The 27,781-nt window shown below is 40.8% G+C and overlaps 1 protein-coding gene across 3 annotated transcripts in view; it reads right to left on the bottom strand.

Annotated features, from left to right (window-relative positions):
• Window positions 1–27,781, bottom strand: part of LOC129171878 (tripartite motif-containing protein 67) — a 48,805-nt gene that overhangs the window by 14,548 nt on the left and 6,476 nt on the right. For all 3 annotated transcript variants that reach the window (XM_054760950.1, XM_054760951.1, XM_054760953.1), the window contains exons 2-5: window positions 19,877–19,972; window positions 17,864–17,986; window positions 8,220–8,330; window positions 3,469–3,622 (exon numbers count right to left, since the gene is read on the bottom strand). In XM_054760950.1, coding sequence (XP_054616925.1) covers window positions 3,469–3,622; window positions 8,220–8,330; window positions 17,864–17,986; window positions 19,877–19,972 — 484 coding nt within the window. The remainder of the gene's footprint in view (window positions 1–3,468; window positions 3,623–8,219; window positions 8,331–17,863; window positions 17,987–19,876; window positions 19,973–27,781) is intronic.

Raw genomic sequence — 27,781 nt, forward strand, 5'->3', positions numbered from 1 at the left:
CCACAGGGGTGTCCAAACGTTTTCCTTCCATTTTTATTGTTGAGTGTGTTAGATGTAGTTACACATAGGCCTGTCTTGGCACACGTTAGATAGCGTGACCGGAGCAGACTCGTCTATCCACTCTATCTGTATCAGTTGCTTTTGGCCTTATCTTATCCTTTATCACAACCTTTGGCACACTTAGTATTGACCGGCTCCATCCCGCTATGTCACACATAGACATGCGACAGGATGGCCTACCCCCATACGAGGCGGGGCTAAGCTGGGTCAAAGGACTTGCCCTGTACTCATGTAGAAGACGAGTCCTCGCAGCTGTGTATCATTCTTCCTGCTATTCAAATTGAGCTATCGTTACTAAGACTTATTTGGAAGAATTAAAGATAGCGAAAAAACTGCAGTGTGACTGCTAAATGACTCGCCACGGGGCCAAAGAAAGTTGTAAAAATTGCCTCAGTTTTTGCATGTTTCGCTTTTTGTCCTTGATCCTTTTGGAACAAATGAATGATGAAAACGGTGGTTCCACTTTATTTGATGTATTTAGTGTGGCACAAATCCATTTTCCTTTGTAATGTTCTAATGCGGGCCGTGGTTAATTATACTTTTGGACTTTGGACACCAGTCTCTCACCAGTTGATAACATAATATCCATATTTAAAATGTTCTTTTTGCAATGTAAATCACAACATGGTCTTAAATATTGCGAGCCTGCATTTGGCAGCGTGATTAAGTCAACCAAGTGTTCTTTTTTGAAAGAAAATGGGAGGCATTTTTAGCCTACAATCAACCTGGTGCATTATCACTGCCAGGTCTCTTATTATGTAACATTTAATTACACAGCGATGAATTTCATCTCTGGCGCTGGCAGTCGTAGTGGAATATGCTTTAAAGGAAAAGTGCACTTTTTGGGGGAATTTTGCCCATCGTCCGCAATCCTTATGTGAAACGTCTGTCATTTCTAAAAAGATAAAAACAGCTAGCATGAGGCAGCTAACAATGCACTTAATGGGACACACCTATTCCGCCTACAAAGAAAAAATAAATGTAGCATAAAGTTCAAAATAGTCATCGTCGGCTCTCACGAAGTCTGCCATTAGTGATAGCAAACGCTCTCTCTATGTTGCTTTGTGAAATAGCCGCCTTTCTAGGCGGGATAGGTGTGTCCCATTACGTGCATTAATTACCTGCCTCTTTTTACCTGTTTTTATATCTTTAGAACACATACAAAAGAGAGACGTGTGTTTGTGTCTCACGTAAGGATTGTGGATGATGGGCAACATTTCCAAAAAAGTGCACTTTTTCTTTAAAGGGTCCCTGACATGATTTATCAACTTTGCTTAAATATCTAATATATTGTTTGTAATTCTACATTGTTCCATTTTTTAAAAGCAAACAGTAAATTTGCGAAAATGACATTTATAGTTGATAGCACCGGCCACGACGAGCTCGCTCTCGCAGTTCAGCTTCATTTCCGGAAGTGACGCCATCAGGGTGACACCTCTCAGCTAAAGCAGAGTAAACAAACGCTTCCCGAGGTAGATGGTCGATAGGCCTGTCACGATAAGAAATTTTGCTGGACGATAATTGTCCTACAAATTATTGTCGATAATTTTTTGAGACCATTTTTTCAGGATTTAAATGGCATAATAATTATAACAATGAGAGCACATTGTATCAAGAGCAATCATTTTAATTTCTCAAGAGTATTTAACATTGGAAATGGAATGTAAAGAGCTTTTAAATAAACGAAACAAAAAAAGACGAAAAATAACTCAATGAAAGAGTCACTTTTAGCAAAAATTGCAATTAAATAAAAATCAGTCATGACAAAAAAAATAGACCCTGTCTCTGTTAAGAAAAAAAAACACTACAATCAAAACCACACACATGCACATGCAGTTGCGTAGTGCATTGTTGAACAAGTGTAGGGGGTCATATTTGAGCTGGGCCACATATCTGGTGGCGGAGTGAAATGCAGTGTTTCCTATGTCCTTCAACACGTCTTCTTTCACTCGGTCATACGGTTGAGGAATTGCTATTTGTGACAAGCACATGCACGTTCTCCCTGGCAATTCCAACTGCCTGTCAAACATTTCTAACATTTCCACAAATGTTGGCTTTTCAACCGTATTGAAAGGTTTCATTTCTTGTCCAAAGGCGGACTGGAGGGTTCTTTCAGTTCATTCCACTATAGAACCAATGCGCACAGACACATGCAGAGTGAAGCCTCTTGTCATCCAGCCTGTGTGGTACAGAGAGACGAGGAAAACAAACATGCGTACATGCACATGTCAATTTATCAAGGCCGGCAAAGTTGCCGACTTTGTTTTTTTTAAATTGTTAGATGAATCGATTATCGTGACAGGCCTAATGGTCAACTTGTTTCAGTATATTTTTAATCAAAATAATAGTCATCCCAAAATGTTGTGTTGCTGCTGGATGTTTGTAGTATCCGAGTAAGTTTGTTTTCCTGTCCAAAAGAGGAAGTCTTAAGACAACAAGTGCAGAGAACGAGAGACAGATGGATGCCCACTTTGAGTTCTGTTCTTTGCAGTGATCATTTCACTGATGACTGCTATGAAGGTATATAAACGCATTTTGAAAAAGGATGCTATTCCGCCAGTACACAGGAAAAAAAACAAGAACGATCAACACTTCAAAGTTGGCACAAGAGAGTAAGTCACGTCTTGTCTACATGATGTCTAAACACTATTCCATGATAGCGACAAGGCTGCAAAGCATTTTGCATATTATATAAACATCTTTTCACAGCCACATGTGTACTGTGGGGGGCGGCGACAAAATATACAATCAAAGAGGCTATAAAAAGCCCTTAACGCTCATTAAGCAGATTTAAAATAATAATTGAAGGATAAGCAACTCCAGAGTAATTTACTTACCATTTTGTGTTTTCAAGGCCTTAAGGTTTAAGTCCATGTTCTGCAAGTTCTCGATTTCATCTCCAAATGTTTATTGCTCCTCCAAAACTATTGACACATCGCTCAAATCTTTGCTATAATCACTGTAAACATCCTCTGTCTCGCACGCCGCCATGTTTGTTTACCTGAGTGATATCACCTCGATGGCGTCACTTCCGGAAATGAGGCTGAACTGTGACAGGGAGCACGTCATGGCTGGCGCCATCAACTACAAATGGAATTTTTATGAATTTACCATTTGCTTTCAAAAATGGAACAATGTAGAATCATGTCTGGGACCCTTTTAAGTATAATTATTATTACCATGCACTTCCAAGTCATTAAGGGTATTATTTACACTGCAAATGGCAAAATCCTCATAGTGAAATGTCTTAACGCGTGCACCAAGATGCTACACAGGGCAGGATTATCGATATTTAATGTTGCAGTACCTGATTGCTACGGCATTTTGGTGCTTTAAATCTGTCCTGTGAGCGTGATGGTAGTATTAGTGCAAAAAGCGTAAAAGGCGAGTTTGAAAGGTCCACTTTACCTTTGCCCTGGCAGAAGTCCAGCTGCAGGATGGTCTGGAGCAGCGAGTCGGTGTTGAGGGTGAGATGGAATTCGGGGCCGACCTTGGCTTCCAAGTTACCTTTGACCCACTGGTCCTGAGACGACGTCACCCGCTTGATGAGGGCGTCCGAGATCTAGAGTGAAGATAAGACATTAGAGAGAAGGGAAAAAACACAGGAAAGGAAACGAGAGCATTTTCATTCAATATTCATATTCAAATACGGCTGGCAACCTCCATGAATGCCAAAAAGCTCCTCTGTCCTGGGATACGCTCCATTAGTATGACTTCATTCCATCTTGCAAGGCACTGTGAATGTGAGCCTCTCATTTGCACATTTCAAATATTTAAGGACACAAATAAAACACATACCACTACAAAAGCCATTTTCATATCAAACACAGCTACACAGCGACAAAATAAAATGTAAGAGGCCAACGCAGGGGCGTCAAAGGACGTGGGGGGCCATTTTGGTATTTTTAGTTTTCTAAAACGCCTAAAACCAATCCAACGTAGATATACTAAATACGGCTGTCAAATGATTACAAATTGTAATCAAATTAATCACAGTTTTCAAATTAATTAATCATAATTAATCACCATTTGCAACATGCCCGTTTTTACCGTATTTTATGACCAAAAAGATAAAAATGACAGGACAGGATTATATGCATACAGTGGTATGAAAAAATGTTTGCCCCTTCCTGATAACTTGCAATGAGTCTCTTACAGCGCTGTGGAGGAATTTTGGCCCACTCATCTTTGCAGAATTGTTGTCATTCAGCCACATTGGAGGGTTTTCCAACATGAAGTGACTTTTTAAGGTCATGCCACAGCATTTCAATAGGATTCTGGTCAGAGGTGGACTTGCTGGTGTGTTTTGGATCATTGTCCTGCAGCAGAACGCAAGTTGGTTACAGCTTGAGGTCACCAACAAACGGCCAGATATTCTCCTTCAGGATTTTTTGGTGGACAGCAGAATTCATGCTTCCATTTATCACAGCAAGTCTTCCAGGTCCTGAACCACAAAACAGTACCAGACCATCACACTACCACCACCATATTTTACTGTTGCTATCATGTTCTTTTTCTGAAATGCGTTACTTTTGCACCAGATGTAATGGGACACACACTTTCCAAAAAGTTAAACATTTGTCTCGTCAGACCACAGAGTATTAACCCAAAAGGCCTTGGGGATCATCAAGATGTTTTCTGGCTAAATTGAGACAAGTCATAATGTTGTTTTTGTTCAGCAGTGGTTTTGGTTTTGGAATTCTGCCATGTGGGCTGTTTTTGCCCAGAGTCTTTCTTATGGTGGAGTCATGAACGCCGACCTTAAATGAGGCAAGTGAGGCCTGCAGTTCTTTGGATGTTGTCGTGGGGTCTTTTGTGACCTCTTGGATGAGTCGTCACTGCGCTCTTGGGGTCATTTTGGTTGGCCGGCCACTCCTGGGAAGGTTCACCCCTGTTCCATTTGTGGACAATGGCTCTCACTGTGGTTCGCTGGAGTCCCAAAGCTTTAGAAATGGCTTTATAACCTTTTCTACACTGATAGAGCTCAATTAATCTCAGTAATGTTTTAACAGGAGGGGCAATCACTTTTTCACACAGGGCCATGGAGGGTTTTTTTTGTCCGCTTAATAATAAAATGTTGCATTTAAAAACTATATTTTCTGTTAGTTGTGCTGCCATTGACTAATATTTAAATTTGTTTGATCTGAACATTTAAGTGTGGCAAACATGCAAAACAAAAAGAAAATAAATTTTTGACACCGCTGTATGTGTGAAATACGTATGCCCATTTTTGCTGTATTTTATAAACAAAAACATAACTGACAGCACAGGATTTTATATATATGTTTGTACGTATTAGCAGCTCCAGATGAACTGAAAATGTAACTTGTGTGCTAAACAATAACACATATGTCTGGAAAATCAATTTGCCTAATGCTAGTAGTGATGTGCTGACACTGAAGTATCGATACTGCTGGTACCAGCCCTTCATGCTCTGAAATTGATTCTCAAATCGAAATATTGATACATTGAAACATTTGTCTGTTGAAAGGATGACCGATCGTAAACAGAGCCATATTTGTGAATTGTGATTAAAGTCTTCATTTTAGTTCTTAATAATTCATCATTTAGCGTTTTTTTTTTATTTATTGTTTATTATTTTATTGTTTAAAATACAAGTTTCACACACTTTATATGATTTTGCCGTTTTTTCTCATGTTGTGTATATTAGCTTGGCTATATTGTAACTCACCCTGCTACATCAATATACATCATTGTTTAAAAAGCAGGCTTTATTTAATTAATTAGTTAAATATCTTGTATTCATTATGCTATGATATGAAATACATGACTTTAAATTTACCAGATACATTCGGTGAATTTGTAAAAGTATCTATTACCGATACCAGCCTCAATTTTACTCAGTATCCGATCGGAAAACAAATCCTTGGTATCGCACATCACTAAACGCTAGTCTCTTTAATAGTAGCACAGTATTTGACTCAAACTTTAACCGTGTTATTGTGAGCCATGAAGAGTTGCCTTCAAATACACCAAGTAATGTAAGTTGAATTCACACGTTTTGAGTGTAGATGTATTTTTGGGGATTTCCGAGCATACTTAAATGCATCAAGTTATACTTCTGCGGTAAGTGTTACGCTAGTGAGTGATAAGATTGTTTTTCTTTGTCTTACTGTTTATTTAGACCACACATACGCGCATAACAAGGACGTTGTTGTGATGTTCGGCGTGTCAGTGAACGCGTCTCGCGGCCGTCTTGTGACAATGAGGAAGTGTCGTTCCCGTGACGAGCTGAATAGATGCCGTGTTTGTGAGTAGGAGACCCATGCAGTATTTGGTGCTGGAATTGCACTGCTGGTGATGTGCTCAGGTCAGAGTAAAGTTATTAAAAAGCGTCACACTCTGTGTGACTCAGTAAGGACGCTGCCATCAAAACAGAGGGCTGTGGCTTGACATGATGCACATGCGTTAATGACGCTAAACATTGAACATATTAAATTAAATGGCCGTTCACATGCTATTTTTGACAGCCCTAATACTAAAACAACGTGCTCTCAGCTTTGTGTTAAAGGTGTACAAAGCGTATTGTTATTATCATGATATAACAAGAGCGATATTTTGTCCCATTTTTGGGAAAAAGCTGCAGGTATGAAATGGGCCACACTTCTAATGAGATGCAAACATCCTAATGCTCAGCTTTGATTGACACTGTCAGCGAGGCCCTCGCATAACGTTCTTGATATTGTGCTCGTGCAGAGAAGGTAACAGGCTACAAAAACATTAACCGCATTAATAAACGTTGTTAACTGAATCGGTAATAATTAGGTCTGTCAAAAATAACGCGTTCACGGCGGTAACCAATTTACAGTATTTCATTCATTACGTGTTTTTGTGTAAGTGACGCACGCGCACCAGAGCCAGCACGCCGCTCTGTTATGGCGGCAGACGGAAGCGCAGTGGAGCGTCCCCACACAGTCACACAGAGTCGGCGCTCTTTTATAACTTCATTCTGACCTGAACACATCCGCACACCGTACACCGTATGTATCTCCAACTCACGACACTTCCTCATAATTATAGCAAGAACGCGAGATGCATTCAGGGACACCCCGAACATTACAAAACGGCTTTAGAATGCTTGCGTGTTTGTGTGCGTGTGTGTTGTAAATATTCTTATCACTTATTTCGTAACTTTTAATTCCGGTGTACAATTAGCTACATTTAAGTGTGCTGGAAAATACACTGAAAACAAGTGCATTTACCTTAAATGACGCGATGTCTTTGAACGCAACCCCTCATGGCTCATAATAACGGGGTTTAAAGTGTGATTCAAATGTTCTGCTGCTATTAAAGAGACTAGTGTTAGACAAATAGTCTGGTATCTTTTAGCTTGATTGACATATTGAGTTGATTTGGAGCTGTTAATACGTACAAACATATAGAATCCTGTCCTGTCGTTTATCTTTCTGTTCATTAAATACAGTCAAAATGGGCATATTTCACGCATAGTTGCTAATGGTGATTAACCATGATTAATTAATTTAAAAAATTGTGATTAATCTGATTAAAATTTTTAACCATTTAGTAATAATAAAACAGCATTATGATCTTTGTCAAGGACAGATTTTAAATATTTGTATTGCATCTCATTATTAGCCTGTGCCAGTGTGGCCATTTTTGAATGTTTCTGACATCTTGTAGGAGTTTCCAGTCACTTTTCAGCGTATCAACATGTCATGAATTATCCAGGCAAACTATGTAAATGATAGTTGGTGCGTACCCCTCAGGAGAGTATTTTGATCTACACTTGAAAATTCCCGCTTACCACCTTCACTCGGCGTTTGACTACCGTGACTGAAGGAAACTTCATGCGACAGTTTTATTCCTTGCAGGTTGCAGTTAACCATCTCAGTGGGAGCCGCCCTGTAAAAATCAATGGCTATCAAGTCGCTAAGCTTGTCATCGCTCTGTAAGATCAATCTGTAGTGCAGACGCGGGCTCGTCACTTGCTTGATTTCTTCTTCTGGCTTTAAACTTCGGTGCACATGTTTTGTAGTGGGGAAATATTTCACACAAACGCCACAAGCGCCTACTTAGAAATTTGACAAGACTTTGATGACAGCGTACACATGTACAGTATCCTCAGCATCCAAGAGAAAAATGGTGCCTTCATAGACACGCTAACGACGTGGGCTTACCTGGAGGAAGCCGCTTGGGTCGTTCTCCTTGAGCACCTCCAGGCAGTACTCCATCATGCCCGTGGTCTGGCGCAGCTTCATGGTGCAGTGGGTGATCTGGTCACGTGCCACCTGGTAGTGTCAACACAGGAAGTGACATCATTGGCTTTTCAGTAATAATAATTGTAACTAGAACAATTTCAGTCGTAATTTTGAATGGACCTGTCTTTGCAATTACCCCCGTTACGGCACTGTATTCTTGGGTGTCACTATGTTATCACATCCTCCACACTGGGATCAATTTGCTCACTGTATCGGTAATGTCGACATTGGGATTGTTCCGCCCACTTAGCATACTAATGTTAGCATGCTAGCAATGCTACCATGCTAACGGTAGCACGTTAACCCCTACCCAGCTGTCCACCTATGAAAATGGCATAAATGATACTATGCTAGCATGCTAACACCAAGCAGGATAGCGTTAAGTGTCTGCTTAAGTTCATATTCACGAAAATGGCAAGAAATGCCAGTCTGTTAATGTTAGCATGCTAGCAATGCTAACACCTAGCATAATAGTGTGTACCTTTTGAAAATGGCTAAAAACAATATTATGCTAATTTTAGCATGCTAGCAATGGTAACATGCTAATACTAGCATGCTACCACCTAGCATAATAATGTGTACCTATGAAAATGACTAAACATGCTAGTATACTAATGTTAGCATGCTAGTAATGACAAGGTTAAGAGATTGCAGTGTGATGTAATGACTAAATATGAACGTTTTAAAGAGTTGTCTGTTAAAAGCAGTGCAGAACACGTGTGTTTTTAAGTCAGGCGGAAGTGAGTTCCAAAGGGAGGGGGCGGCAACAGAGAAGGCTCTGTCCCCCCGGGTTCAGTACTTGGTCCTAGGGACAGTCAGGAGGTTTTCGTCTGGGGAGTGGAGGGTACAGGAAGCAGTGTTGGGGTGGAGCAAGGCTTTAAGGTCAGAGGGGGCCTGGTTGAGGAGTGCTTTATGGGTGAGTAAAAGGATTTTGAATTCCAGAGTTCCACCTCTTACTGGGCCATTCATTGAATAGAAGGTGTGTCCCAACACTTTTGTCCATTAAGGCCCTGTCCACACTGTGCCAGATTAGTAAATAGTTGCATCCAGATGTGAACGGATGACTGGGTGAAAAGGATGTAATACACAAGGTACACCGACATGTGGCGCTGTACACACCAAACCATAGAAGAAGAAAGAACGCGTGCGCATACGTCCGTTGCCTTTCGCTTTCCAAGGCTCAGCTAGACTTACGTGAAGTGGAATTATGCAAGTGGAAAATATTTATGGTACATTTGTTTGCTTGTGGTGGTCGGCCTTGTTCGCCCTCACTGATAAACACATTAGAATGGGACTCTGTGACTGTAGCTTGTCATTACAACCCTGTGCAGCAGGTGGCGGTATGGATGGCGACTTAACACACCTCAATCACACCTGGTCTGCCAGGGAATAAGAAGGTGTAGCAGGAGGGATTGATGTTGCAAACTTTGTGACCTTGTTGCTACTGTGGCGAGTCACAGAGGAATTAATCAGAGGAAAACTTGGGCTTTCTTAAAGGAAAAGTGCACTTTTTTAAAATTTATTTTCCCCATCATCCACAATCCTTATGTGAGACATGAACACATGTTTTTCTTTTTGTGCATTCTAAAGATATAAAAACAAGTAAAAAAGAGGCCACAAATGAATGCACGTAATGGGACACATTATGTCCCCATTATGGGACACACTATTCCACCTATAAAGCCTTCTGAAAAATCCTCCAAAAAGCGCCAACAAGGCTCGTTTTCCATAATGTGACCTGCATATTAACCAAGCTACAGCAACATTGTTATTATTATTATTGTTATTGACATTGTTACGCCCAAGAACTACGTTACTGGCGTAGTGACACCTTGCCACACCACACCGGCCAGCTACAAGCCGGCTAGCGACTAGCTTCACCACACACTCGCCACTAGCGAAAGGTAACGCTACATATTGGAGCTGCCGTAACGCCGCTGTGTTTTTGTTTTTGAGTTTTAAGTTAATGCTAGGTGTAGCGTTCCTTTCTATGTTGCTATGTGAAATCAATGCACCCAGGAAGGAAGTTCCTTTGTTCAGTTATACTGCACAAAGCACCAGGAGGTCACAAACCAAAGACCAACCTCACACATGGCGCAAACAACAACAGCCTTATCTAATAAACACCTACGCACAAACACGCAAAATAACACCCTTTACACACCACAAGGTATGCTTGGTAACCAGATGTAGCAAGTAGTCAGACCCTTCTACATGCTCTGTTTCAAAAAGGCAACTCGCGACAAATCCAGCAACTTTTTCTGGTCTTCATGGACACTTTTGGAGACTGACATGAAAGCACAAATCGCTCTTCTCGATGAGCAGCGGGTCCCGTTGCGGCCCCACCCCGATTTTAAAGCATCTAAAATTTTGTGTGTGACATTTGGGGGGGGAAAGAATGGAAAAAAAGAAGCGACAGAAGAAAGTTCATTTGTGCATGCGTCATGGCCAGTTATGCAAATTAGACAATGATGCCGTGGCCCCCGCTGCCACAAATACATTGCAGTCCTGTGGGAAAGACTGCATGAGCAGCCGGTCTCAAACCACGCACGTTTTTAAATGCTCGGGAAATCTGATTTGAGGTTTTCCACACTGTCAGACGCTTTAGGTTCGATTTGGACGCGTGTCAGAGGGTGTTGGTGTGGTTTGTGGTTAATTATCTGTCAGCCCGATCGCAGCACAGCACATCAACGTGACTTTTTATGACAAATGCAGGCTCCAAAAAATAAAAAAAAGAGCTTTCATCTTCAATTAATTGCGGTGGTAACAAGCCGTGGCCAAAACATAGCAGCGATTTGAATTAGCTGGAGTCACGGCCGTTAATTGGCCCACTAATGAGATGGCAGCCAAATGATTCACCTGTCAGCAAGAATATGACGAGCACCGTGAAAGAGCTTCAGAACTATCTAGCCGTCTTTATTCACCCTCGTTGGCCGGAAGTGCTTAAAACAGGGGTGCAGCCCGTGGCTCTCCCTTTTTTTTATTGGGCCGCGGCACATTCAAAAACTAAAAAAAAAAAAGCAAAAATGGCAAAATCAGCAGTAATTGTACAAGTATGAAGTCAAAATATTAACAAACGAAAAACAGTTGTAATTTTATGAGAATAACGTGATACTGTGAGGAAAAGTAGCGTCATTTTAGTAGCATAAAGTGGTAGTTTTGGGGAAATCAGGTTGAGGAAAACGTTCTAATGTTACGAAAGTAAAGACTAAATATTGAGAGAAAAAAGGTTACATTTTAGAGCGAATACAAAGACAAAATTTCAAGTGAAAAGTCGCAATTTTACGAGAATAAACTTGTGATATTATGAGGAAAAATAATGTCATTTAAGTAGCACGGTTGAAATATTAAAGAATAAATTGGAACAATATTTTTTTTAAGTTGTAATATTATGAGAAACAACGAAATCTAAATAAAGTTGTCATTTTTGGAAAATTAGGTTGGGGGAAATAAAGTCCAAATATTATGGGAATAAAGTTATAATATTTCAAGAAGAACATGTACAAAGATTATTTAAAGGCTTTCTGACATGATTCATCAACTTTGCTTAAGTATGTTACACATTGTTTGTCATTATGTTCTGCACTGTTCCATTTTTGAAAGCCAACGGTAAATTAGCAAAAATAACATTTATAGTCGATTGCGCCAACCATGACAAAAGTAGCTCGCAGGTCAGGCTCATTTTCGGTTCCATTTTCTCAGCTAACACAGTAAACAAATGCTTTTCGAGGTAGATGGTTGACTTGGTTCAGTATATTTTTCATCAAAATACTGCATAATTTTTGACATGCCAAAATGTTGTGTTGCCGCTGGATGTTCATAGTGTCCGAGTGATACTGTTTTTCTTTTCCAAAAGAGGAAGGTTTAAGACAACAATGACACTACTGACACGTCACTCAAATCTTTGCTATAATCACTGTAAAGTGATAGCGGTTGTACTCCAATGAAATGAGGCTGAACTGCGAGAGCCTCATTATGGCTGGCGCCATGAACTATAAATGTCATTATTGGCTTTCAAAAATCTAACGATGTAGAACATAATTACAGTACAAACAATATAGAACATATTTAACAAAGTTGATGAATCATGTCAGGGACCCTTTTAAGAAGGAAGTTGAAATATTTGGAACAAAAACAGTAAAAATGGGGGGAAAAAGAGCAAAGAGTGAAGTTGATATTAACTCATTCAATCCCAGAATTTTTTTCAAATGACAACCCCTTTAGTACCAACCATTTTAGATGATTTTGACTCATTTTTCAAGGCACACCGAATGTTGTTGTTGTTTTCTATGGCTATATAAACATGCAACCTACCAAAGCATAGATTATACTGCTGTCTTTCAGAAAAAAAAATATTTGTTTCTCCTTTTTTCAGTTAGTAATCAGCAGTAGTACATAGGTAAGCTTCAGGGAACTATCACTACAAAAGGGAGAAAAAGATACTCAAGCATAACTTTCAGCATAACTTTCACTTTGACACAAGTCCTTTGCTTTTGTGACAGCTCAAATATTTAAACAGCTATACCACAACATAAACAACACAAAAAAAGGGTTGTTTTACATCAAAATCATTTATTTACAAATATAGCACCATGAACTACAGTCAAACCTGTCTTAGCGGCCACCTTTATAGAAGGGCCACCTGCCTATAGCAGCCACTGAAAAATCCCCCCCCCAGCAAATTTACATGTTATAGACCCTGTGTATAGCAGTCACCTGTCCAACACAGCCAGCAGCCACCCATTTTGTCTCCCTTGGTCAATATCTGACTGCATATAGCAGCCAAATTACCGAAGCTTCATGCACGAAAAAGTTGTGTTTTTCAATCAATGAAGGCGTCGTGTGTAGACACTTTAATTACTGAGTCCTAGCTCAGTCACAATCATTCACAAGATCCACACAAACTGTCAGTTGTTCCACATAAAAAAGCCGTCTTCTTTTGAGCTTGCTATTTCCTGGTCAAACATGTAACTTTAAGAGCATTTGCACCAAAACATGGCTGGGAACAGGACGTGCTCCCAGCGACGCTACAATAAAAAAAAAAACCATATGCTAGCATGCATGCGGCAGCGGGAGCAAAACTGAGTTTGGTTGTACTTAACTGAAGTATTTTATCAGTTATCAGTTATTATTAAGCTTCTAGCTTCCTTTTAGTAAGTAAAAACCTTGGCTATGATTGCACTACATTGTCATGTAGACCTACAAAGTACACTTGGAAGAACAAGAGGTGAATAAATGTATTGCAACTGATGTGAAACTGATGAGGGGTAGGATTAAATAAGCTTTGCTTCTTCCTACTCCTTTTTGGACATGCAAAATTGTGAATTGTACTATGTGATGTGCTACTGTTTGACTCATGCATGTTCAGGATTAAAACCATGAACCATGATAATAACAAGCCTAGTAGTGCTGTACAACTTTTATCAGCAGGCCGCAGTGCCATCTGCTGGTCAACATTATTATTATTTTTTTCCCTTTTTTTCTTTTTTTTCCTCTACTGGTCAACATTCAAACTGGACGCCAACCTGTCTATAGAGGCCACCTGTCTATAGTGGCCACTTTTGCAGACTGCCTCTAGTGGCCGCTATAGACAAGTTTGACTGTATTTACAATTTTCACATTTGGAACTAAACTGTGTGTATGCATGTGTGTGCACACGTGTGCGCGCACATCCGTTAAAATTTCCCTACAACGCGTAACCTTCTGCACGCTACACTCCACCACGCTCTTCCACTTCCTCCTTGCTGTCCAGCGTGTTTTTACAATGCAAATGATCCATGCCGAGCTCTGATCAAACGCACTTCTGCCACCTTGTGGCCGTTTTTTATGGCTTAAAACTGCTTAAACAGTGACATCTATTAGTGTGCAGTTGCGTCATCCCCTGTTTTTGCCTCTCGTATAAATAAATAAAACGTATAAATACATATTTGGGATTGGGCGTTCTGGCTTGCGTTAATAGGCTTTTTCACCGATATGACAACACTGAGATGCAGTTTTTGTTGAAATATATATAACTTGTTAGCATAGCTCAGGGGTGGCCAACTAGTCAGAGACTAAGAGCCACTTTTTTTCTGTGTTACTGCAAAGAGCCACATCATACACATGGGTACACATGAACATCATCTTTTAATCATGTTTGCACGCATACACAGACCTCTGCTCAGCCAGATCTAATGAAAATAACCACACCAACATGATAATATCAGTAATTTTCAACAGTTAACATTGTGTGCACTGTCTCACACACACACACACAAACTCTCAGTTCAAGCAAGTCCACAAACAATAAGAGAATAATTTTCAATAACATCTTTCTCTTACTATGCTGCTTAGTGAGACTTCTGGCATTCCTTATCTTGAACAATCCTCTTCAAATCTGGCTTGTATTCTGTTGTTGCCACTCTAAGCAATTCTTTCAAATGAGTGTCAGTCAGAACAGATCGATGCTTTGATTTCACATGTTTCAGGGTAGAAAACACAGACTGGCAGACGTACGTTGACCCAAACATGGACAGTCTCTTAAGCACAGCTCGTTTGATGTTGGGGTATTTTTCAATTGGCACACTTTTCCAGAACTCAACGGTCCCTTCCCTTAAAACAGCTTTCAGTTGATCCTCCTCACAAAGTTCGATCATCTCCAACTCAGCCGCAGCCTCATCTGTGACGAGCGGGGCTTTCAAACAGTCTGTCTCCGCATTAAATGGGTCCACGATATGATGCAAGCGTTTCGGTCTCCGAGTGTTTCGTAAATTTTTGGAAAAACTGCACCTGCTTTTCTGCTTGGCTTTTCAAAGCGACCAACTTGTTCTTGTGAAGTTCAGTCCCTTTTGGAAATTCCTGTTCGATGTTAGGGTGGAGTGAGCTTAAGTGATGCTAAAGATTTGAAGCTTTGAAACGCGCTAATGCTGCGTGACATATAAGGCAGATCGGCTTGCCATTACGTTCAACAAAAAAATATAAACTCTCCCACTCTGGCAAAAACGTCCTGTGTTCTTCATATTTTCGTTTGGCTGTGCTTTTTTTCCCTGCCATTTCAAGAGGTAACTTGACGGAAATTGTTTACAACACAAATGATGTCACACCAAAGATTCTCTCGTCGCTCGTTTGACGTCACTCAAACAGGCTTACATGGTCAGTGTGCCATCTAGCTGTAGGGGGAGTGAATGACAGCGCCAGCCAAGCATTTTTGACGCATGTCATGTGACAGCTCCTGAAGAGCCGCATGAAACTAGTTAAAGAGCCGCATGAGGCTCGCGAGCCGCGGGTTGGCCAGGCCAGGCATAGCTACATGTGTTGCCTTCCAAAATCTCAAAGTGGCGAAGTTGCATCCTTTCATTTTTCACTCTGTGGCCCTCATTGGAAAAACCTTTGGACACCCCTGGCTTAAAATGATGATCACACGCATCATTTCCTAATTTCACCTCGTTTAGACAAAAAATGACTCAATCTGGAACCGGAGTTACCATTTGTGAGTGCTCTTTGAAAGAGGAAAGTGTTGGCTTTTAAGGGATTAGCTTCCAGCTTGGCTGAATTCTGCAAACATCTGTCTGTTTTTGCCACAATTTCTTACGTCCACAAAACAGTACGTGAGCGTAAAGGCCGTGCAAGAAAACACACATGTGGTCAAAATGGATGTTACAGCCGTTACATAACCACCAAAGGCAAGTTCAGCCGTGACACGGGTCCACAGAGGGACTGCAGCGAGGACTTGTGAGGACTCGTGCGACGCTGAAGTGTGAAAATAAAGTGAACCCGACTGACGCGCTGCTTGGTAATTAGCCTGATGGCCTGCTGTCATTGGAACGAGGGAATGCTCTAATGTAGAAACGGTCTAAAAACCACAGCACACAAAGAGCTTTTCTAGTCGGCACTCTAGCAGTCACAATGATCAACTAGATGGTGGCCATGTCACAAGACATTGCATGTGAATTAATTGAGGTGGAAAGGCACAAATGTCGAAATGCGGAATGAATATAAGAGTAGTTTGGAAGCAGAAGAGCTGGAGCCGTGCTGAAACGTAAAATGAATGAATGTATGGATGACACCTAGTATGATAGCAAGTGTTTATTGCAGGCAAGTTTCTACTTATGAAAACAGCTAAAATGCTACATTGATATGTGTTAGCATGTTAACATGCTAGCAATGCTAACATGCTAAAACATATCAACGTATCAGGAATGCTGAGTTGTGCATTCTGGCTTTGGAATGGTTTAAATCGGTTGGGAACAATTGTTACATTTTTACAGAAATGTGTGAATTCAGCGTAAAGCAAACATTTTAGTGATGTGAAAAAGGTGGCAGCTCGAATGTCCGGAACACATTGGACAGTTTGATGTTGGAATGGCTTCAGTCGGTTGAGAAATGTGGTAGTAGAAACAACTGATAGGTTTTTACTGAAAATGGAAAATTTTGCGTAAAACGAAAATGTTTGTCATGTGAAAAATTGGTAGCCTGAATGTCCGGAACAACAGTTTGATGTTGGAATGGCTTGAATGAATTGAGAAGTCTGACATTGAAAGAAATCTTAGAAGTGGGAAAAAGTGTGAATTTTCTGAAAAATAAACATTTTTGGAATGTGAAAAATGGTTCGTTTGAAAGCCCTGAATGAGTGGAATGGTTTCATGGTGGAAGGATTGGAATCAGTTGAGAAATGTGCAAATGGTGGTCCAAAATAAGATGAACATATACTGTATTCTTTATTTATGTAGTCCATATGAAAACCTTGTAAACACTTCCTGAATCTCTGTTTCTTCAAAGCTTTCTATGTGTAATCCTGTCCTGTCCTTTATCTTTCTTTAATTAAATGCAGTAAAAATGGGCATATTTCAGACATTGTTGGTAATGGTGATTAATCATGATTAATTTATTTTAAAACTGTGATTACATTTTTGATAGCCATAGTTAATACCTAGTCATGATGCCCAAAGCGATGTCTTCTAGTCAGCAAATCCCTTTCCCACACTGTCTGTGTCTTTTTCCTTTCTAGTTTATTGCCTCCTCCCTGCTCTTTGCTCATTCTCTACCTGCAGCTGCGAGAAAATCCAGACTTACCTTTCTTTACGGCATCAGCTTCTTCTCTGGAGCTGAATATCTTGCCGGTCCCTTGCGAATGGAGGAATTAATGAAGCCATGGGGTGATGCTTTCTGTTGTGTGGTGTCCCGCGGGACCAAATAATGCCAGGACTGCTTCACGGATGTGGGAAGTGGTGGTGACAGTGCATCTCCATGCGGGAACAATGCGTGTCGCACATGCTATTGTCGTACACTGGACATAAACACTACTTGACGAGGTGTAAATAAGTTGTGTGGGAGCGTGGTCATTTTCGTCATTTGCCATTTTTGGTCACGGCTCGCCTGCCAAGTGCGGAACTTATTCATAAACAGCAAACAGTGCACAAACTAGTCTCCACGCTTTTCAGGTGTGCCATTAAGAAATGACATGTATTGCCGTGGCAAATCGAAAGACAATACGGAGGCAAAATGCGTGCAAGTGTAAGAGAGAGTGGTGTTGTTTCCCTGCTGTTAGGTGTTGTTGTTGTCAGTGCAGACGTTGATGTTGTTACCTTAAGTTTGTACTCCTTCTCCTTGGTGACTTTGGTGAGGAGTTTGGCTTTCTGACGCGTCAACGCCTCGATCAGCGAGTCGCACTGGGCCACCAGGCAGGCTTCAAACTCCACGCCGCTCTCCTGACATCACACAAACACACACACACACACACACACACACACACACACACACACACACACAAAAACATGCATCATCACATGTGAGCTACTGATTCAAAGTGGCGTGACTTCACAGTGAAAATCTCCTCCAGTGGCTTTCTCTCACAGCTCAACTGCATTTCATGGGACCAAAATGCATCTTTTACAGAATATTCTCATTCGTCCTTTCAGGAGATTGTATTGATTGCAGTGCGACTATTCCGGTGTTTGCTCCACACAGTGTGGGTACAATGTAGACAGCAATGTGCAATATACTGTATTTTTATTTGGTATGGCTCAAAACAGGGCCGCACGGTGGCCGAGTGGTTAGCATGTTGGCCACACAGTCAGGAGATCGGAAAGTTTGAATTGAATCTCCGTTGGGCATCTCTGTGTGGAGTTTGCATGTTCTCCCCTTGCACGCGTGGGTTTTCTCCGGGTACTCCGGTTTCCTCCCACATTCTAAAAACATGCATGTTAGGTTCATTGGCGACTCTAAATTGTCCATAGGTATGAATGTGGGCTGGCGACCAGTCGAGGGTGTACCCCGCCTCTCGCCCGAAGCCAGCTGGGATAGGCTCCAGCATACCCCCACGACCCTAATTGGGCGAAGCGGCATAGAAAATGGATGGATGGCTCGAAATAAAGAATTCTGAATATGAATCTGAGTCATAGAAGACGTTTGACCTCTCATCCTAGCAGGCTTAATCTGTTCATGCTCTAGCACTAGGTAGGACAGCTCTGTGAGGGGTTGGTACAGGATCCAAAGTATTTATCCTCTAAAGGTGGAGGCAAGTTCAATCATTTTTACTTTAAAAAATGTTTAAAAGGATGGGAAATTACACAGAATAAATGTATACCGTGTTCCCTCATTTATCATGCTTGAACTCAGACCGATTCAGTCATTGATTAAGATGCATGTTAGTTACTGCAGTGTTGCTAACAGGATACTGAGAGCTGCTGGTGAAGGACAATGGTCTGCACACAAATGCGGAATCACTCTTTTATTTTTAGCTTGTGTGTGTGTGTGTGTGCGTGTGTGTGTGTGTGTGTGTGTGTGTGTGTGTGTGTGTGTGTGTGTGCGCGTGTGTGTGTGTGTTTTCCCTGTGGACACCATGGCTGTGTAGCTGACCTCCTCCACAGCATCTGCCATTCATGCGAAAGGAGGCAGTAAAGTAGTACTGTACTGTACTACTGTTCCCTCAGTAAAGTAAGTAAAGTAGTACTGTACTGTACTACTGTTCCCTCAGTAAAGTAAGTAAAGTAGTACTGTACTGTACTACTGTTCCCTCAGTAAAGTAAGTAAAGTAGTACTGTACTGTACTGTACTACTGTTCCCTCACTCAGGTCAGGGAGCACGGTGGAGTTAGGAACAGAAAGAAAGACAGAGAGAGAGAAAAGGACTACAATGTAGACGACGTCTTTTCCTCTGGGTTCTCTCCTTCCAAAAAGGCGTCCCAGAGGAGCGTTGCCTCATTAACTTCCTGCTTCTTGGTGTGCATGGAAATCAAGCATAGCTCAGCAGCAACCTCTGCAAAAATGGACAAAATTCCACACTCCAAAATATGATAGAAAGTCTTCCCAGAAGAGTGGAAGCCCTCATCACTGAATGTATCCCATTACTTGTCTGAATGTATCCCACTACTTGTTTGGATGTATCTCGGTAATGAAGCGTGAAGTGACTTCTTTAGAGTCTGGGTTTGTCACATGACTTTGTACGTGGAATCGCATACAAATCGGTAGTATGGTGTCAACAAAAAGCCTTGTGTGCCGCTCGTCACACAACGCCCTGAGGCAACCACAATAATACACGCAATACACATATTGTATTGTTATGTCTTTGGGATGCACCCAAGTAAGCGTGGCGCTTACCTGGATCTGTTGCAGCATGTTCTTCAGCTGGACCAGGAACTCTTTGGCGTCTTTGGCTTTGTCCGAGACGCCGTTGAGGGCCTGCGAGAGCTGACACTGCAGGAAAAATACAATCATAAACGTTAGCCTCTCTCTCTCCTGAATGCCCCAAAATAAACTACAGTCGTTTATGGTGGTTTCTGGCGGTTCATTGGTTCCACACCTGACCATGATAAGTGAATTTCCGCAAAGTAGGCTTCAATAAATAGAATAAATAAAATATTTTCATAGTTAGAGCATAGAAAACTTATGTAAGAAATCTGTTTTTTAGCATGATTAGAGCCCTCTAGACATGAAATAACACCCCTATAGTCACCATTACACTCCTATTACCCAATATAGTATATATAAAGGAGCAAATATATCGAAGCCCGTTTCCACCACTAAAAGAAAAAAAATATGCCAATGGTAAGTCATAATTATGAGATAAAAACTATATAATAGTACATAAATAATACTATATATGTGAAATATACCATTGAGACATTTTTTTCTCTTAGTGGTGGAAACGAGCTTCTGTAATAAGATATCTTAGACATAAATAAGACTTACACGTTAGCATTGACAGCATACTTGGTAGTCACATTCCTGACACCTAGTGGCCGGTGTATTAGAATACTACTGCAGTGGTGCAGCGAACATTCACACAGGAGCTGCTGTCGGCCACAACTCACACCAGTCGCTGGCACTCTCCACACGTGCAAAGACTCTACGATAGCTAGCTGATGTAACACACGTCACTCCCCAGGCCCCGCCTCTTAAAGGTGCACACAACATCACAGATGTTACACTAAATAACATGTCTTCTAAATGCCTAATATATGGATTTTCCATTTTTACCATTGAAAATGCTTAATTTGGGCCAATAATATGTACTATTTGCTGATATAGGCATGTGTTTTGACTAATAATAGGCCATTTTCTAACAGTGATTATTAATTAATACATTTTTAATCAATATAGCGTAGGATGACTGTTGTGTATAATATGGAAAAGGGCAAACCACTGACACTTGGTTTTTGTGATTTGGGAACATAGGTGCGCATTTTGGTTACTTTGCAGTGTACAGTACATTAGTGTCCCCTAAGGAACACAGATGGACTCCTAGGAAGATCATCAACTTCCTTTTAATGAATCAACAAACAATATTGCCCAACGGGGACGCATCTTTATGAATGAAAGCAACCCTCCTTGTCTAGTCAGCTGGTATTGATGCTAAAACAATAGTCAGTAGATTTGCTGGATTTATTGACACATTTATTGTTCACAGGAAAAGATTTGGAAGAAGCGCACAGGGACCCTTTTGTGTGTGAATATTCATGACACTTTAAGGCAAGACAAAGGAAACACACACAGCTACACACACTGGGGCCCACCCTGGCCCCGCCCACATTCCCACCTGCTCCCCTTTCTCCAACATACTCGCACACACAATAGACGTTTTTATTCCCGAACGGTTTCATACATTTGCGGCAACAATGAATGCCTCATTGTAGAGGAGCCCGGCAAATTTGCACATTTTTAGTTACAAAAAAATGTAAAACATTTTTTTTTTCAACAAAAAGTCCCTTTTTTCCATCGAAAACACATCTCATTGTATAAATGATGACTGTTTCGTGGTTGATTACGGCCTATTATCACTCCAAAAAATGCATATTTAATAGAGGTGTGACGGTTCATTCACTACATCGATGCATCGATTTATATTCCTATGATTCAACTACATCGACCTGCGTTCAGCAAGTTTTTGTTTTTATATTGATCCAACATCGTTTAAAAGGCAATCGATTGAATCCATACTGGGAAATAAAGCATTGGATTTAAGCCCGGCAGCCTTTATATGGATGTGTGGGTTTTTTTAGCACTTGTAATGATAAAGACTCTGTAAAGACGTTCGGTCTGTGTCGGTGACGTGATCGTCTTCCGGCTATGTGGTGGTGGATTATCAGCACGAAAGAAAAAGCCCCTGCTTCCATCGGCCCGTACAGGTGAGTAGGTTTCAACGCCTAATTGAAGACAGCATACCACATTCATTTCACATTCATAATTCATCATGGCAAGCTATACCACCCTCTGGTCATCCTGATTTTGTATTGCATTTTTAACTCATTTTTCTGTACTTGTTGATAATTTATTCTTAAGTATGTCAGCATTATGAATCATTTATACCCGATTCCTGTACAGAAAAGCGGGAATCTAGGAAACTTCGCCTGGGCTGTCCAGTATCCAGGTATTTATTTGACACTCACGGTGGTTGAATTTTTGGCCAAAAAGTTACTGAATCGATTTAAGGTTACTGAATCTTTTTTTGTCTTTTTTTGTCTTTTTTTTCTTTTTTTTCTCAAAAAAAAAAGTTACTGATTCTTATTGTTCTAAATGAACCAATATCGTCCTTGAATTGCATCTACAACCACGAATCGTGATACGAATCGAATCATTATTAAAACCAATCGTTACACCCCTACTATTTAAAACAAATGCTAGGTATTCTTGGCCTAAATGAAGCATTTTTAAGCATAAAAATGTTGTAAATGAACAAAAATGCAAATACAGTTTAGGGCAATACAAGACGTGGATTAACTATAGTCTACCAGCCACTAGGTGTCACTAGTAACACGCACCAGACTTGATCGCCAACGACAACAGGCACAATAATAATCATAATCTGCTGTGGCCGTAAAACTCAACTCTGAATCCCCAACGGCACTTCCTGTCCACACGTCCGGAAGACATTTATTGAAACACACACGAGTCCGAGTCATATTTATGTCTTAAATGACTTACTTTCTGTCATGATGTCTACTATATTGGGTAATAGGAGTGTAAAGGTGACTATAGGGGTGTTATTTCATGTCTACAGGGCTCTAATAATGTTAAAACAAGTATTTACAACGTCATAAACAGGTTCTCTATGCTCTAAGTGTGAAAATATTCTGTTTATTAATATTGAATTCACTTATGGCGGTTGGGTCTGGAACCAATCAACCGCCATAAACGAGGGATGACTGCACGCGATACAGTAATACAGGCCAAATGTACTGCATACATGTACCACCATTTGATATCAATGTCTAGGTCCCAGGCCATCCTACTGTACAGTGAAGTATTTATGATGTAGATGTTATGTTTTATTGATCATCAACGTGATATTCCCCTTCCCCACACGTGCCCTCCCAGCAGCGGCATCCCTCCCCCATGCACATCCGGGATGGCTCACAAATCACCCAAGTCCACCCTTCTGGAGCTCGTTGCCATGGAGACCATCTGGCCCAACAAGCTGTCGGCCGGCGTGAGGTTCCACGCCAAGACGATGCTAACGAGGGGATGACGGATGAGGACTTTCCTGGATCATCATCATCATCATCACCATCATCATCACGGCTGCCTCGCCTGGAGTTTGTTTGATTTGTTGACCGGCGCCACCTGCTCGCCTGTACTCACTCATTCATTTATGTTTCCTTCCTCAGTGGCAGCGGACAGGAGGGGGAGGGGGAGGCGTCCCATCACGCACCAAGGAGGAGGTCATACATTTCCTTCTTCTTTTTTTATTGCTGCATTAGCAAGCATCATTAAAGCAGCGGTGCCAAGGAAAACACACCACTCATTCTAGACCAGTAGGGTTCTCAACTGGTGGGTCATCCATGAGTGAAATCAGTGTACATTTTTCAATTTTATTTATGATGAGCGCCATTGCCCAGGGATGCCGTCCCCCTGACTGCCAGGGAGCCCAAAAAATAGGTCATTATTTAAAAAATAAGGCCCAGCGTGATTCTTTTTTTTTCATGGGGCCCAGAATTCCTGGTTGCACACCTGCTATTGGCTGTATGATATGAAAAAGGGAAGCATAAAATCACCTTCCTTTAGACAAAAACATATATGACTGACTTTCTCAAGAGAACATATCACTGAGGATGAGACAGTGGGAGAGAGACACTGGCTACAGGCTGCATGCTGCATGCTGCAGTAGTACCAGCCACAGGTGATCGCCGTTGAAAGGCATTTATTGGCACATGCCGATCACATGATTTTTCACGGAAATGGGCCGATTTTGATCGGTGGCCGATTGATTGGAATCCCTGCTTAAAGGTATTAAACATAAATAGAAATAAACGGAGGAATATATAAATAGAAATATATAAATGACTGAAATAAGTGTTTAAAAAAAAACAAACAAATGAAAATGACTAAATAAAAGTGTAAAAAATAAAAATGACTAAAATAAAAATGTAAAAAAATAATACAATTTAAAAATGACTTCAATAAAATTGCAAAAAAATAATACAAATAAATGAAAATGAAAATGACATAAATAAAAGTGGGCCGTGACTTTGACCATTTGGAAATGTGCATGCCAGGTTGACACCATTTCAGAACCCCCTGTTCTAGACCAAGCAAATCATTTAAAAAAGGAGCAAAGCAGCAGCAAAAGATTAAACTGTGCTATTTTTAATCCCCTAAAATGGGTTCTCCGAGACCAACTGTGCTTGTTGACACTGATCCTAAATAATGAGGAAAAATCCTCACCTTCCTTTTTTTCTACTAAGCGTGTCAGTCATCCCACAAGCTTCAGCCATCGTCATCCTTTCATTCTTGATGGGATTTCATAGCCACGTTTACGCTACTTCATTCCACATTTCCTCTCTCAGTGACCTCATAATTGACTCATTTCAGACCGAGACACCAATGAAATACTGTATGGCTCAGGAAGTTACCCTGATACCCTGTTACCCTGGCAATATTAAACTTTTGGACTGTTTTTCACATTTTATGACGTGCTGAATTATTTTTTTTTATTAGCTGTCAACTATAATCAGCAAAATGATAAATATATTTTTTTGCAAATATTTCACTCTGTATGAAGTCAATTTATAGAATATAAGTTTCTTTTTTTTTCATTGAACTACTAAAATTAACTTTTCACAAATATTGTAATTTATTACTTGTAGTAATTATTAGAGATGCACAATGCCTTTTTTTTTTTCAAACCGCTAACTTTCTGCTTCTCAAAACCGATATGGTATTGATAACTGATAACTTTTTTTATATCTACTCTTTTAAATTTAGATTTAAGTGTAGTTTAGACATTACTACTACCACATCACTACTATCAGGAGAACCAGAGCATAGAGGGGAGGGAGCCACCTGCTGTGGCCCAGCAAGGTGCACTGTATTCGGGCACACGCTCCGAGCAGCTGGTGTGACACCACAGAGGTCTCTGGCAAACCTTTTGCACTTTTCAAACGCGCAGCACCAGACTTTCAGGTGGCTGATAAGGTTTTTTGTGTGTTCAATGGGTTTTTTTTTTCCCCCTCATCGCGGAGCATTTGGTACAACTAGCAAACGAAATGTCTTCCATGGAAAGTGAATGTTTGTTTACAAGTGAGAACAGGGGAAGTGACGACAGGCTGATAACGACACAGGCAGCAGAAAAAAAGGAGTGCTTGATTTGCTCACCCGCGCAGCACGGGTAATCTCGCCTCATTGGAGCGTTTTTTTTTTAAATTGTCGGTTATCGAAGCTATTTTTAATGTTATTGGATTTATCGGTTTGATAATTATTGTGCACCCCTAGTCATAATAACCATTGATGTTTCAAAAAAGTCTTTACAATACATCATCTTTGTATAATATTGTTAAAGTGAAAGCCACTTTTAAAGCCAGAAGCCAGATGTGTACACAAATGAGGTATAAGCTGAAGAAACAATGTACCTATTTTAGAGCTGTCAAATGATTCCAATTTTTTAATCAGATGAATCCGTTTTCAAATGAATTAATCATAATTAATCACCATGTCACACTATGTGTGAAATATGCCCATTTTGACTGTATTTCATTGAAGGAACAATAAATGACAGGGCAGGATTTTATATATGTATGTATATATGTATATGTGTATATATATATATATATATATATATACACACACACACAGTATATACTGTAGACCTCCACCAAGGCCACATCAGCCTCATTTGTGAATTCTATCATGACAAATGAAGGACAATTGAGGAACAATATGTGCATCTTTATCTGCACCAAAAAATCACTCGAGATTTTTGTTTTTTAGTCGTGCATCCAAGAATTCACTGGAAAAAGTAAGAATTCTATCGATTTTGAGGGTACCGGTTGATGATGATGATGATGACCACAATCATCATTTAGGTGTGACCCCCAGCAGAGTGCTGAAAGGTAACAAATCTTCACTCCTTTGTTCTCCTCCTCCAAGCTGGAGGAGTCCTTTCTCTTCCCAATACTTTTGTCCGTATGGTGTATTTGTCAAGACGAGTCAGTGTGAACCCCCCCCCCCCCCCCCCCCCCCAAAAAAAAGACAACCACAGCACAACAAAGGGCTGTCTGACCCCCGAGTGGTTAACCTTGTCCAAACGACCCCCGAGGGACATCCACATGAGTGGAAACGGGGGAGGGGCTGCACTCCTCGTCTTTTACACCCCTGCCCCTGGCCCCGCCCCCTTTTGTCTCCCCTATGGTGCGTCTTCACACCCCACTGTCCTGGCTGGTCCACCTCTCATGTCAGTGTAGCGTCCACACGCTCTTTGAAACTACAACTTCTACGTATTGTGTCTTTGTTTGTCTGCACGTGACTTGCTGTTCAGCTGGATGACGTCCCGTCCTCAGCCAGCTGTGTTTTGTTTTTTACGAGTGTTAGCCGTTCACATAAAGCCGGAGGTCAAAAACAATCTGCTTCCCCCTTCCCTACTCTTCATCCTTTCATTTGGCCTCGCCTGGCAATCCTCCGCCGCTGTGTCAGCATCGACGTACGCACTGTTGGCCTCCATGTTGACCCGTTTAGTCCTCCCAAATAGACTTCGGTTAGCACGTCTCGCCTACATTTTGTGTTAGTTTGCGTACATTTTCTGGTAAGCGTACAATACGGCGAGCGTCTTGTCGTGTTATTAATACACTGCGTGAGTCCAACTGTGTTCTTAATGTATTTTTTATGACAAAACATTTGTAGCTTCCAACAAAAAGGCTAGCTTGCTAGTTTGCAATGGAAGTCAGCTACGTCACCCATCTATGATGTCATCATCGGTTGACTCTGAAGAAGCTAACACAAAACAGGTTTTTATAGTTTTACATGCATTTAAATGATGAATGAAAGGGATAAATGAACATTTAAGTTTACTTTTACCTTCAATGAAGACGTGAGTCTTAATGTGAGTGTTCCCAAAGACACCACGTGGCAGGGAGACGCCACATGGACGCCACCTTATGGCTTATTTCCTCAATTCAACAGTGTTTCTCACCTTCTTTACCAAAAAGTCGGCACTGTGGCTCCATTTTGGGTTATTGAGGTCAGAAACACAATTGAATTCGGGAAACAACTGTTGGCAAAACAGGAAGGTGGTGTCTGTGTGGTGTCTCGCTGCCACATGGTGTCTTTGGGAACAATCGCGTCTTCAGTGAAGGTAAAAGTAACCTTAAATGTTCATTTATCCCTTTCATTCATGTATTTGGGACGGCTTACTACATGTAAAATTGTAATTGTAAAACTATAAAACATGTTTTGTGTTAACATTTTTGGCTTTCTGGAACGGAATCGTTGGATTTACGTGATTTCTTATGGGAAAGACGGATTCACGTAGCGTCCGTTTCGGACCTTCTGGAAGGAATGAATGACGCTAACCAGCCATGAACTGTAGAAAGTCAACTTCTAGAGGTGTGTCACAAGACACCGAGTTCACGAGACGACACGATACACAAGATTGGGTTTAAGGGATGAGATTTTAGCATTACTTTGAAGAAAAGTACAATGAAAAAATATTTAAAAAATAGATACTTTATTAATATATTGCAATCTACTCGTAGAAACGCGCCAAGGTGCTGAAACCAGTGCAAAGAGTGAACC

This window comes from Dunckerocampus dactyliophorus, chromosome 19 (genome assembly GCF_027744805.1).
Source record: "Dunckerocampus dactyliophorus isolate RoL2022-P2 chromosome 19, RoL_Ddac_1.1, whole genome shotgun sequence".
In the NCBI taxonomy this organism is placed as follows: Eukaryota; Metazoa; Chordata; class Actinopteri; order Syngnathiformes; family Syngnathidae; genus Dunckerocampus; species Dunckerocampus dactyliophorus.